Source organism: Caenorhabditis briggsae, assembly GCF_000004555.2.
Source record: "Caenorhabditis briggsae complete genome, chrI, whole genome shotgun sequence".
In the NCBI taxonomy this organism is placed as follows: Eukaryota; Metazoa; Nematoda; class Chromadorea; order Rhabditida; family Rhabditidae; genus Caenorhabditis; species Caenorhabditis briggsae.
The window spans coordinates 3,731,464-3,745,009 of record NC_013489.2 but is presented as its reverse complement, the minus strand read 5'-3'; the positions used below and the strand labels follow the sequence as shown (position 1 = coordinate 3,745,009).

Genomic DNA, 13,546 nt, shown 5'->3' with positions numbered 1-13,546 from the left:
GCAAAACCGTGCCAGGGTTGCAAATTAGGCTCCGCCCCCGGCTCCGCCCATTTTTCCTCCCAGATGGTTCTTCCCACTTTTTGTTTTCCTCCCAGTTGGTGTGCTCTCCTGCTTATGATTACGGTATTTATACGGTAGAATTATATTGCACACCCTATTACGCGGGATTTTCGATATATTCTGATCACCATAAAATATGAAACTACAACTACGAGAAACATAAAACAAAAACTATAGAATTTTCACAGAGTTCAAATTTGATTTTTTCTCCTTCCTATCAAAAAGAAGGAAATGAGAATGATGATGGAAAGGGAGAAGGAAATCGCTCTTTGCCCATAGGACTCGTCTTGACGATTTCGATGAAAAATGAATGAAGAAGGGTCAGCAGATGCGGTCACAGCTGTTGTCCGGGCGCCAGATTTGCCTTTTAGAAGTGCACAAGACTCAAGAAAACAATTGGTTTCAATTGGAGCTAAGCGAAAGAGCGGCCTATTGGGGCTAAAGGGAGAGACTGGCCGCCATTTTGATGGTCGCCGGTTTGGTTTCGCCTCTCGTGCGCGAGAACCGCGAAACACAGACAACAACGCGTAGATGGGGCAAATGAAAAATATCGGGTATTTTGGAGAAGACACAGACATTCACAATGCGCGAGAATGCTGTCCGCGCACCGCCGCAGGAGCCCCTGAACCGCCGAACTCATGGACTCGAATGGAAGAAGCGGAAAAGAGAAGGCTGTTTCGCAATAAGAGTGAATAATTGGGGTTGAGAGGGCAGCTATGTAGAAAAAACAACCATCACTATTGTTCACTGGGGAACATGGATCGAGTATTGAGAAACACAAAAAAAAAGAGGCATGCTTGCAAGTATTAAAACATTTGTATTTGTATGAGATCATATGAGAACGGTTGCAGGAAAACATGTCACCTCAAATTTCAGAGAGGAATGACCAATTACACAATTCCTATGAGAAGATTTTTCAAATTCAAATTTTTATTTGACCAACAGTAATATATTGTAAAACATCTGATAATCCAGGATCAATAGAGGTCGTCGATGAAAGGGTTTTTCTCGAAAAAGAGAACTTGAGAAACCGACAAAAATCGACCACTACCACCCGTACAGCGCATTATTTGCTGAGCACCGTTACGAAAACCGAAACTAAATACATTTGGAATTAAAAAAATCCTGGAATACTGTAGTTTGTAGAACATTTCAAGTAATCAATTTTGGCAAGTTGATGTTTTCATAATGTTTCGATCCCACTATTACAAGCCAATTTATTATATAAAGTGTGTAATAATAGAATGACCACCCATCACGAAAAGCCAACAAATCGAAAGATCAGAGATGAGCAGAAAAAAGATGAGAGATAGGCGTAAAGGAGTAGACACAGAACGAGAGGAAAAACGAAAAATTGGACAAAATGCACTCCATGTTCCGTAGAGAACAGTGTTCCAAAGAACACATTCGCTTCATTTCTTTCTTTCTTTCTCTATTTTTTCGATATTTCGAATGTGTATTCGAATTGCTTTGTTTTTGTTTTTTACCATCTACCATTCCCCACTTCCAATTCTACACATTCAATGTTGTTGTTGATGAAATTTTTTCTGGATTCCTCCTTTTCTGTAATTTTGTTCAACCGATTCAGCACTTTAATTGATATTGCGCTTGTTTGCCTGGAACCACTTTTATAAAATATTTGGTCATTTTTATGTTCCTTCATACAATTTATTCGAAACCTTTTTCTGAATAATTTTTGATTCTTCCAACTTTTGATGGAATTCCATAAAATCTCGAAAAAATTTATTGTGGAAACCAGTTTGTCTGGAGAATATGGTTTTTTGAAACTTTCAAAATATTAGAAAATGCGTTGAGACCCCTATTACTTTCAAAAGTAACTTTCAGTTTTTATATCAAAAAGGTTACTGTAGTATAGTCTGTTCTGAGAATCTGATAATACACTTTTTATCAAATCGATACACTCATAAATCACTCGGTTTTGTGTCTTTTAATGATCCTCCGCATCGGGTTGTAGATGCCGATATTTCATCAGTGTTAACAGAATTTCAGTGAATTATTTTCCTTTCGTCGTCTATTTTGTCATTCATAGAAAACCTAAAAAACTAGAAACAACTCTTTGAGTAGGCAGAAAAACAGAAAAAATGTAATTAAATTGTTCTAGAAAGTTTGGAGAATTTCAGAAATTCAAAAATTCGGAAATTCAGAATATTGAATTTCTGGATTTCTGAATTTCTGAACTTTTGAATTTATGAATTACAGAATTTCAGAATTTCATGACATTTAGCACGATATTCAGAATTTCAGAATTTCGGAACTCCAGGAAATTTCAGAATTTGAAGATTTCAGAGTTTCGGAATTCCAGAAAAGTTCAGAATCACAGAATTTCCTAAAATTTTTGATCCAACCAGACGGATTCCAAAATAATGTTTGTTCTTGTTTACATCGTTCACAGGGTTCTACTGTAGCACTCTATTGAGAAGTGGCGTGTCAGCTGGAAATTTGTCTTCTTAATTTTAAAATTGTTCTATGCCTCTCTCACTATATATCTCCCTAAGATTCAATTCTCTCGCTCCCAATTATTTTGTTTTTCAATCGGCCTAAAACTTTGCCACGACCCTTCTCATTGAAGCTCACCAGCATACCATAGTAGTTCGAAAACTGTCGTCGTTGAAAAAAGGCTAAGAGCCATATTCGTTTCCTCAACCAGTTCGAGTTCTTTGAACAATTTTTGCAGACGTTTTTTTTTGGAAAATACAGTCATCTACAGTAGCTACCGTAACCGGAGCTTCAGAGAACCATATCATTGTTGTTACAATTTTTATACGTTGCGTGAATTGGCTGATTCTAACAAACAACTCCTAAAAACCATACTTGTAAAATTCCGGGCCGGGTCGGGTCTGACGAAATTTTCAAGGCCCGGGCCCGGTGTCAAAAATTCTGTATTTCTGAGCCAAATTTTGAGCTCTCAATATAATTTTTTCCATTTTTTTTTCTCGTATTTCGGATTGTTTGTCTGTCTGATCAAAAAAGATCGAAAAACCCGAAAAAAATTTTTTTGGTCGAAAAAAATCACATAAGGGTCCCCCCTTATGTGTTTTTTGAAAATTTCGAAACTAGTGAAATGACGGGCCCGCCGGGCCGGGCCGGGCTCGGGCCGGGCCTCCGAAATTCCGGAAAAAGCCCGGCCCGGCCCGTTACAATTCTGCTAAAAACTCTTATCAACACCTTCTAACTGGCTTCTTTTCACTAGTGGATAAGTAAATATTAGTATGTCTCTTCAACTTTATAAACAACAAATTTCTTTATTTTGAACATACCGTAAACACTCTAATAGAAGACCACCCGAACCGCCTACTTTTAGCCAATTTATCCTGATTCTTATGAAATATATCAAAAGTTGTCAACTGATAAAATGTTTTTGATATTATGATAAACATTTTGTCAGATGAGAACTTTTTGATACCTTTCACAGGAGCTGAGATAATTGAGGTCAATGTTGGTGGTTAGGGCGGCCTTCTATTAGAGTGTTTACGGTATTTAAGTTAAACAGTACTAGTTTCAAACTATCCTTTTTTAGAGATCCGATTAGGTGCCGAAAACACGGATAAGATACCGTAAACGCTCTAATAGAACGCCACTCTCTTACTTTCAACTTTGAACCGACATATCTCATTTCTTGTAAAAGATATCAAAAAGTGGTCTACTGATAAAATGTTTATCATAGTATCAAAAGCGTTTTATCAGTTGACCAATTTTTGATATATTTGATATAGAAACTGAAATAAATTGGCTCAAAGTTGTATAAGCTAGAGGTGGCGTTCTATTAAAATGCAAACTTGAAAACGGTTCCAAAACGGGCTCTTGAGCATTTTTTGACCAACTAAATCAGATGTGATAGAGAAAAAAAACCAGTTTTATTGCTCGTAACTTTGTTCATAGATGAGATAGAGTTGTCCATATAGTATCATTTTGTAGTACTCGTTGAGTACTATCATATCCCATTTAGTTAGTTGGTCGAAAAATATTGATCCTGATGAAACTACGGCAGGGCCTGACATGGCCCGTTTTGAGCTCGTCTTCGAGTATGTAATAATGAGAAGCTTATCTTGCTCGGTAGCCAGATGTAGCCCTCACCTTCCTTCTCTGTTCCTCTTCTCTATTCCTTCCGCGTATGCGTTGTTCTATCCGTCTTCCGCATGACCAATTATGCGTTGTGTAAAATTATGTTCATTGTGAGGGAGTTGTGAGAACATGGAAAGTTCAGCAGCACCAGGATTTGTAGTTTCTTTTTTCTTTAATTTGCTTTACATATTCTCTCCAACCTTGTGCTGCTGCATCTTCCCTTTTTTAAGAACATTTTCAGTAAATCTCTCTAACTCCTTTACTGAACTCTTGCCCAACGATGGTTTATTCCGTATTTTCGTGAATATAAACAAGAAATTTTTGGATTAGATCAGCAAAGACGCGTTTCTTCTTTTTAGCCAAACAGAATTAAACAGTTTCCTCCTAGCATTTTTGTTTAAAATCAACCCGATTCATCAGAAGGCAGACTGAGCCCTCTCTATTCCAATATTAATAATTATGTACGATGTATTATTCCCACATTTGTTTATTCGGGGTTTTCTCTAATTTCTAATTCCTTCCGTTCTTTTCCATTTCACTCCAAAATTTTTCCTCTTTTTCTCTCTGCCAAACCCTCTTCTTCGTGCTCAATGTCACCTGATTCCCACCATTGAATTACCTTCTAGAATCAAATCAAATTGAGCTATTCTAACTTCGAATGGCTTAATCTTGTTTTTAGGTGCACGGAGAGCACATCTCTTTGCTTGAATAGCTGCCTCAAAGAGCATTTTTAAATTTCTTTTTCTAATTGTAAGAAGAGATTGCAAATAAGGTCAATTTGTGTCATTGAACAAGTTATTATCGTTGTTTTCCATATTCATATTCACTTGGTTTAATTATCTCATCTTTTCAGATCTTTGTCTCTTGTACGAATATGAACTAGGAGAAATGAACGCTGAAGCAGATGTGAGTCTCGATATGAAAATCTTTTGTTTCTAAATATTTTGTTTGAAATTTCCAGCCTATCAGAGATGAACGACACCTCCGGGAGAAGAACCTGTACCACGATTTTCTGAGGCTAAATTATAGAATTCTGACAAGATACGAGCAGATTCATGAAATATTTCTTTACTCTTTGTATGTTTCCTTGTTCCTAACACTGCATACAAACATTTGAAAGTTTCAGAAATAATGCAATAACTGCTGATGAAAGAGCTCACGAGCAGCGCAAGTTGGAAGAGATCAATGTGGTTATTGTGAGTTTCTCCATTCTCCAAAACTGATCAAATTTAGTCTTTAGGCGAGATTACGGAATGTAATCTTATCGGCTGAGAAGAACAACGAGACTAAGCTCTACAGTGATTGAAGCACCCTATATGTACATATTGTTTCTATTCCTCAGGATATATATTTTCATGTTTGCGATAAGCCACTCATAAGTACAGTTTATGTGTTCATATATAGGATGAATTGAAGCAATAATAAATTAGAAACTTCGAGTAGAAGTGGGTTAATTGTGATTCGGTTCTATTCACAAACATATGCATTGCTTACGTTTCAAGTTGAGCTTTGTCAAAGTAGTTCACTATAAGTTGTTATACAAATAACTATCTGAAATATTCTCAATCAATTTTCTATGAGCATTTTTGTCTCAAATTCGGAAACGGGGATGAAAAGGTAAAACGGGGGAGTTTGAGATTTTGAAAAGTAAACTGGGACAGGGCAGAAATTAGAGTAAGGCATATAAGTCGTCGGCCGATTATTGTTGGGAATGATCTTGAAGGAACTTGGAAAGCACGGACGCAGCTGTAAACGTTTTCTAGAAGAACATGAAACCTGTGATTGTCAAAACTTACAAGTTCTCTGGGATGGAGTTAGAGGCTGGAGAAGCGAAGATCGCGTAATTTGGTAAAGCAGACGAATATAGCGACGTGCTTGTTCATCTTGGGTGCTCTCAATCAACTCTGAAATTCGATACATTTAATAATTTAAATGTCTTAGCTCGTGTTAGTTCGAAATGCTTGTTTGTTTTCTACACAAAATAATCACCTTGAAGGGACATGAGAAGCTTTTGAGCGACGGGTTGTACAACGTGGGCAATATCCGGGCAGCTCAAATCGATTTCTGGAATAATCAGCTCCATCCAACGGAATTTGAGGTCTCTTTCTCTGTGCAGCGACACATTGAATTGTTGAACGAGAGATAGTAGACAACTCTGGCTCAATTTTGTGTTTCCAGGAATAATGAGAGTTTCCGGGTTGATTTTGGAGCAAATGAACTCTAGAAGTGGCTCATTCGCCTTGTTAAGCGCTGCTTCAATAGCTCCTTCTGGATTCGTTTCGATCATCTGAAGAAGGGCAATACGATCCATTTCGGTTTTTTGCTGCTGTTGCTGTGCAGCCATTTGGGCGGAAGCTATAGCACTTCCTTGAATCATCTGAGTAGTGGTTGCGAGATACTGCAAAACGTTTAAATAATTATTGAACGTCCTTGCTATAATCTATACCTCGTTAATTCCATGTCTAAAATGTTCATTCAGTCTTTCGAAAAGAACTTCGCAGCTTCGTTCGAAAGATGGAAGAATGCAATCTGTGAGGGCATTCCTAGCCGAACTTCCGACGCGTTGACTAATGTATTCCGCTGTCTCTGCACCATTTGTTCGCACTGCACCCGAAATTTGTTCATTGAGACTGGCGATACCAGAACGAATGGCAGCAATAGTGTCAAGACGTCCGTTTTCACAAAGTTGCTCAATACGATTGAGCATATACCCTTCCCTCATTCGCATATTCTCATCTGAAACTTTGTTAGATTGTGGCTGGCTCGAGATGAGAAATTACCGAGAGAAGTGATGATTTTTTGAACCATAATTTCCGTTCCTTCTTTCCTTTCAGCTTCCATTCGAGCTAGAGTTGTGATGACAGTGTCTAATTTTCTATTAACTGTTTCGAGATCAAGTCCGGCAGTTGGTTGTACTCTTTGCATCAGAAGGCCTTGCAGTGAGGTGGATTCGTGTGGCTCTTGATCAGTATCTATATACACTGACGGGCTCGGTTCTTTATCTGAAGACTCCACAGTAGATCCGATTGGAGACGGAATATGTTGCTTCAGAGTGAGCTGCAACTCTAACATGCTGCGTTTGCCCATTGCAACGAAATGCTTCTTGGTCTTGATGTGCTTCAGTCTCGTTTCGCCCGATTCGCTGGCATCTGAACCATCACCCGAATCTTCATCGTTACTACCATTATTGAAAAGATCATCTCCCGAATCCTCAGAAGACTCGAACGTGTTTGATGAGAGTGGAGAAATTGAGAAAATTGAATGACAGAAAGACGTTTGAGTAATTCCAACGAAACGAGGCGGTACATCCATTCTATTCGAGTTCATAATCTCAATAGTGAACATATTCTGAAATTAAGTTTTTAAAATCGGAAAACCATAAAACTGAAAATTACCATTCCATCCACATCAAGAAGATTAACACAATTAGCAGAGAGATCAGAAATACTGACGAATTTGTTGATAGTTCGTGTTGTTTCAAAACTAATTCGCCCAAGGCATTTCCAGCCCTGACATTCATACAATGCAACTTTGTGGCCGTCATCCGAAACAACAACACACGACCGCCAGAATTGATTGCCGGTTCTATTGGAAGTTAGATCATCGAGAAAAATGAGATCAGCAATAAATCCATTCTTTGTGAACCCTCTCGGCTCAAAACTGTGCGCGAAAGTGAGTGTGTTTCCTACATCACTGAACGTATAAAACTGAACGGGTCCCTCTGTTGTCGCCACTGCGACAGCTGTAGAATCAGGCGAAATGCAGACGGCAGCAATGCGGAATTTTTTGTTTTCAGCCTGGTTGCTGAAGGAATGCGAAAAGATCCCTCCGTCCTCATTCTTAGCATCATCAAAGTCGATTTCGTCGCCTAGTCCGGAATCTTTCAAAACTCCCACATTGACAATGTGCAAATGACATCCCTAAAAGAGGTATTGAGTTCGTTTTTTTCAAAAATAAAAAGAGTATAAACCATATAAACAGCTACTAAATGTGTAGCCTCATCATCTTCATCTTCGCCGTGAACGTATGGACACCAGGAAAGACGAGGTTGGCCATCGTTTGGGTGAGACGGATGGGCTGGCCAGTTCCCTATAGATAGGTACTTCTTCCTGAATTTCAAATTTCAAAAGTATACTCTATTGAAGACAAAACGTACACTACGCATTTTTCTGAAACTTCGAAAATATGCAGTGAGAGATCTGCATTGAGAACAGCAAGGAATGGGTGATGGTGGGCAAAAGCCAGATCGACTGTGCGGTGCGAGAAGTCCTGGAAATAAATTTCGTTGGTAAATTTACTGCCTCAATTTTCTGAAAGAAATAAAACAGAGTCATAGATTCACATACTTTGAAACGGTGTCTATCTTTTGTTTGCAAATTGATCAAGTTCAGTGATTCCCCGACAGCCTCGTGTATTGAGCGGAAACCGACAACAGATCCATGTGAAGAAAGAATACCCCCACGCAAGTGTTGAATCTGAAAACACCCGAAGTATTGAAAAAACGTATTCCTCGACAAACATCTCCTTTGTGATCCATGATAACTTTCGTTTGAATATTTGACGAATCCCGTTCTCTCCCGTTGTCAACATCCGATGGCTCGCTCAACTGTACGGTCACATTGTTTCCGATTTCGAATCCAATAGTAGAGTTTTCACTTGATATCAAACTGAAAAAAAAATCTTATTGAAATCTTCATGGTTTATTGCTCCTTTACTATTTCTCCACAACCACATCTGGCGACTGCAAACCGTGTGAATCGGCCATCGGAATACCCTGCAATTTCGTTATAAATTGAAAAAGATGGTCCGACAAAATTTTTTTTCAGTACAAATATATAGCGAGATGAGTTTCAGCAACATATGCAAACAACAAAAAATAGCTTTAAAAATAAAATAAAAAACATTGCGGAGCATGTACACTCTGACGACATATTGCGTACATCAGAAAATTAGCGCCACACAGAGGTCTTCTTATTCTTTGAATTTGACCTACGGCCGTATGAAATCGGTTAGAACAAAATCGTGCAAAAACTAAGCCGTCACATAAATCAAAAGCAAAAACTCAAATCTTTATTTTTTTAATTTGGGTTTTTATACAGTAATTCACTTCATACAGTAATTCATAGTACGGTAATCATATTATGCTTGCATGAGAAAATGAGAGCTGTGGATATGAAAAGCTTGTGGGAGGGGCCAACGATCCCCACAACGAAAACCACCGTCACCTGGAAGTTTCTCTATTACAATTGCTCTTCGACAACTTTCGTGTTGAAAACGTACAAAATAGGCGGAAATCAAAATGTTTTCTAAATCGAAAAAATTGCCGGAAACGGGCGATCATTTTCACCTTCATAAAATTTCCCCTACAGTAATTCTTTTCAATTTGGAAAATTCTCCCTACAGTAATCTTTTTATTTTTCGAACAATTTTCCACTACAGTAATCCTTTTCACGAGAGCACACCAGCGGCAAAGCCGTGCCAGGGTTGCAAATTAGGCTCCGCCCCCGGCGCCGCCCAATTTTCCTCCCAGATGGTTCTTCCCACTTTTTGTTTTCCTCCCAGTTGGTGTGCTCTCCTTTTCACTTCCAAAGTTTCCCCTACAGTAATCTTTTTCATTTTCGAGTATTTTTATCTACAGTAATCCTTTAAATTTTCGAAAAAATTTTATCTACAGTAATCCTTTTCATTTTCGCGAAATTCTCCCTACAGTAATCCTTTTCATTTTCAAATAATTTTAATCTGACTGACAATAAAGTTTTTTTCATAGTAGACTAAAATTCATTGAAAAAGGGGTCTTCCAGTCCGGTCCGATTTCAGAACTTGCAGATTTTCCAGAGCTATTTTTCTTGGAATCTTTACAGACTCTGATAATAACAACTGATGAAAATACATTTCAATAGTAGATTGAGCTGATGTGTGTTTATAAATGATAAATTTAAAGGATTCCGAGACAAGACTTTATTCAGTTATACAAAAAATTATTTTCGAGAAGGTCTCTTACTACGAGCCGACTGTTCAGCGGAAGGAGCATTTGCTCTTTTGACTGGACTGGTAACAGATTGATCCTTTGGCTCGTAGGCAGAGACGTCTTCATCTGGACGGAGGCGTTTAAGAATAGCAGCAAAAGACGGACGATCATCAGGATTCTGAACTTTACTCAGTTGATTAGAAATAGGAAATATTTGTCCTTACCTTATTGAAACAATCCTCCATAATCTTAGCCACAATTGGTGGAGTACCTTCTGGTGGATTCATTGGAAGTGCATCACCTCTAATCAAGTCTTTAGCTTGTTGGTTAGTGAGACCTGGATATGGATCAGTTTGACAACGAGTAAAGATTTCCCAAAGGGTTACAGCGTATGCCCAAACATCAGTTTTCGTGGAGAACACTCCCTGAAAATAATATATCAATCCTTGCTCGGTACCTAATTATACCTCTTCAAGAGTTTCCGGAGCGAGCCAACGAATCGGAACCTTCATCTGCTTGACCTTGATTTCAGTTTTTCCAGAAGAAGACAACCCGAAATCCGAGATTTTCACTTCGACAAATGTCCCGAGTAGAAGGTTTCGAGCTGCTAAATCACGATGAATGACAAGCTTAGATGATAAATAGGCCATTCCACGAGCAGCATCAGCTGTGAATTGTAGGAGTTGATCCGGTGGGCACTGGTATTTAGCAACATATGACTTCAAACATCCATTTCCAGCCAATTCCAGAACAATCATAAGAGGCTCTTCAGATGGTGCAACTCCGTAGACCGTTACGATGTTTGGATGAACCAATTGACGCATCAGTTTTGCCTCCTGCAAACAAATTGCTTAACGAATAAAAAACTCATTTTTTACCATAACGAATTCCTCAGTCATTGCCTTCGTTGCATTTCCTTTCATCTTCTTCACAGCCACATAAAGTCGGGACTTGCCTTTCTCGGAATTACCCGATAGAGCAGATCCTGCAGACGACGGTGCCGCAGACGATGGTGCCGCTGACTTCTCTTCAGCTTTTTTTGCCTTTCCGTCTTCATGGCGTTTCAAGGATCCTTTCCAAACTTCTCCAAATGCTCCCTCTACAAATAAGAACTACAGTAATCCATTCTGACATAAATACCTCCGAGTTTGCAAATGAGCGAAATATCGCTATGCGGGATATAGTAGTCTGGACGAGGAACCGCACGAACCAGAATAGCACCTGACAAAGCAATTTTCTCGGTAACCAGGGCATTCAGAAGTTCAACGACTTCGTAGAAACGGCGAGTTTTGATAAGCTGAAGTTATATACTTAAAAGAATGGATCAAAATGTCTCTTGTACATTTTTCAAGGTCCATTGACCGTTTTCAAAAACCAAGGGAAAGTGGCGAACTTCCTTTTGACATTTCACCGAGATGCAAACGATGGGTTTTCCTCTTTCAGTTGTTTTCCGAACACAGAAGTCGCCTTCGTCTTCGAGAAGAGTGCTGATTTCTCCACGTGGCATTACACCATGATACCAACGGTGTTCAATCAGACAACGGCAAATGTTCTTAAAATGATTTTTAAATATTCAAACTGTGTGAAATCTCCAAAGTGTTTTTTGACAGATTTCAATCTATACCGCAAAAGCTTCCGTCTCTTCCGGATTCGTCTCGTTTTTGGCACGATGAGAGAAGAGTGACTTTTTGGTTGCACCCTGAGTTTTCTCCTCATCACCGCCCTTCTTCTTTTTCGTTCGTGTACTTCTTTGCGATCGTTTGCCTAAGGATACAGGTCGTCGTATACTTCGGACTTTTGAATACTCACTGTTCATCGTAATGTAACTTAACTACGTTCCAAGGATCCTTCTGTCGGGGAATAACGACACCGAAACCGGGATTATGCTTTTTTTGGACGACACGGTCCAGTTTTTTATTTCTTTTTTTATTCTGATCTTAACCAAGATCTTGTCCTAGTTTCAGGCGGTTCCCAGCCATCAATGCAGGCCACGTGGTTTTTTTTCATAATCACCTTTTTTCTAAATACCATTTCATACTAATTAGGTCTATATCATTCGGAAGCTGAAAGCACCTTCTTTGTAATTCTAGTTTATGTAATCCTATTTCTTCTAAAAAAGCCGACCGAAACCGTCAACTTTGAGCTCAATTATTTCGATTCCTGTTAAAGATATCAAAATTTTGTCAACTGATAAATTGTTTATCATAATATCAAAAAATTTTATCAGTTCACAAAATTTTGATATCTTTCACAGGAATTGAGATAACTGACAGCGCGTGTGGGAAGAGGCGAACAAAACATATTTGCACACACACACACACTCTCTCTCTCTTCGCTCTCTCACGCCCCTCGCTGCTGGCAGTCTCCTCCGCGTCTCTGACAGGCCGCGCTGGGTACATAAGAGGTACATAAAAGAACTCTTCCAAGATGATTGTCGGCACCCATAGCACAGGTGATTCGCAACTTGTCTATCACGAAGATTTATTCATACCGCGTTTGATTTCAGACCAATCGCGAAAACACAGAGTTCATAATAGACCTATCGCGAACGCCTTCGCGATAGAACCTATAATAGATCTATAATGTATCCGCGGCGAAAAAAAACTTAGCGGTTTTTTCGCAATCTTTTTTATGACTGCTGTGGCAGCTTCGTTTTTCACCACTTTTCTATTTTCTTTTTCTTAATTTCTTCAAGTGTTCATCCATCTCAAAACTTCAGAGAGCTGGGACATGTATAAAATCATGAAAATTCAATTCATATTATAACCAAACGTTTTCCAGTAAGCTAGGGGATCGGCAACTCATCACAACGTCGTCATTCTCGGAATTCGAAAAAATCGCTGATAAGGAGGTGAACATTCTTCCTTTAAATTCCGAATTTTTTGAAAGTGTTTAGATAGGCCATTCTTCACGTATTCTCAAAAGTTTACCTAAACATGAGACTGCAAGTTATTGAGATTACAGTATTTCCTCTAATAGAAGCCCACTCAAGCCATTAACTTTGAGCTCAAGCTCAATTATCTCGATTCCTATGATAGATATCACACATTTATCAATTGATAAATTATTTATCGTAATATCACCAATATTTTATCAGTTGACAGATATTTGCTATCTTTCACAGGAAACGAGATAATTAGGTTCAAAGTTGACTGCTTTGGTGGGCTTCTATTAGAGGAAATACGGTAACATGTTGAGTAAAAATCATAATGAAAATAACAGATTTTTTCTATTTCAGGTCAAAAGACCATCGACAACTTCTACCAAACGACAATCGAAATTCAAACTGTGTCGGAGTCGAACTGTGTCGGAGTCGAATTAGCTAATTGGAACGCTGTTAGCCATGGGGCGCGCTTGCATTTTTCTTGAAATTAGTGACTTTTTTCTTCAGAAAACTTATAAAATATATACGACTCAGTTTTATTGGAAACGAAA

The 13,546-nt window shown here is 38.6% G+C and overlaps 4 protein-coding genes across 4 annotated transcripts; 2 read left to right on the top strand and 2 right to left on the bottom strand.

The window, feature by feature from the left end:
• Positions 1–1,304: 1,304 nt before the first annotated feature.
• Positions 1,305–1,373, top strand: CBG25214 (the record flags this gene model as incomplete). Its single annotated transcript, XM_045243105.1, has 1 exon — positions 1,305–1,373. The coding sequence occupies one exon, from the start codon at positions 1,305–1,307 to the stop codon at positions 1,371–1,373; it is 69 nt and encodes a 22-aa protein (XP_045099612.1).
• Positions 1,374–5,031: 3,658 nt separating this feature from the next.
• CBG14968 lies at positions 5,032–5,449 on the top strand (the record flags this gene model as incomplete). Its single annotated transcript, XM_002639098.2, has 4 exons — positions 5,032–5,049; positions 5,105–5,220; positions 5,270–5,339; positions 5,384–5,449. 4 exons carry the CDS (start codon positions 5,032–5,034, stop codon positions 5,447–5,449), a joined length of 270 nt encoding a protein of 89 aa, XP_002639144.2.
• A 393-nt stretch (positions 5,450–5,842) lies between these two features.
• CBG14967 lies at positions 5,843–8,908 on the bottom strand (the record flags this gene model as incomplete). Its single annotated transcript, XM_045243095.1, has 11 exons — positions 5,843–5,889; positions 5,940–6,047; positions 6,133–6,541; positions 6,590–6,879; positions 6,924–7,491; positions 7,539–8,063; positions 8,114–8,252; positions 8,300–8,412; positions 8,490–8,618; positions 8,663–8,810; positions 8,859–8,908. 11 exons carry the CDS (start codon positions 8,906–8,908, stop codon positions 5,843–5,845), a joined length of 2,526 nt encoding a protein of 841 aa, XP_045095582.1.
• A 1,213-nt stretch (positions 8,909–10,121) lies between these two features.
• On the bottom strand, positions 10,122–11,927 carry CBG14966 (the record flags this gene model as incomplete). Its single annotated transcript, XM_045243088.1, has 7 exons — positions 10,122–10,289; positions 10,336–10,536; positions 10,579–10,947; positions 10,990–11,210; positions 11,252–11,408; positions 11,454–11,663; positions 11,736–11,927. The coding sequence occupies 7 exons, from the start codon at positions 11,925–11,927 to the stop codon at positions 10,122–10,124; spliced, it is 1,518 nt and encodes a 505-aa protein (XP_045095581.1).
• Between the last annotated feature and the right edge of the window lie 1,619 nt (positions 11,928–13,546).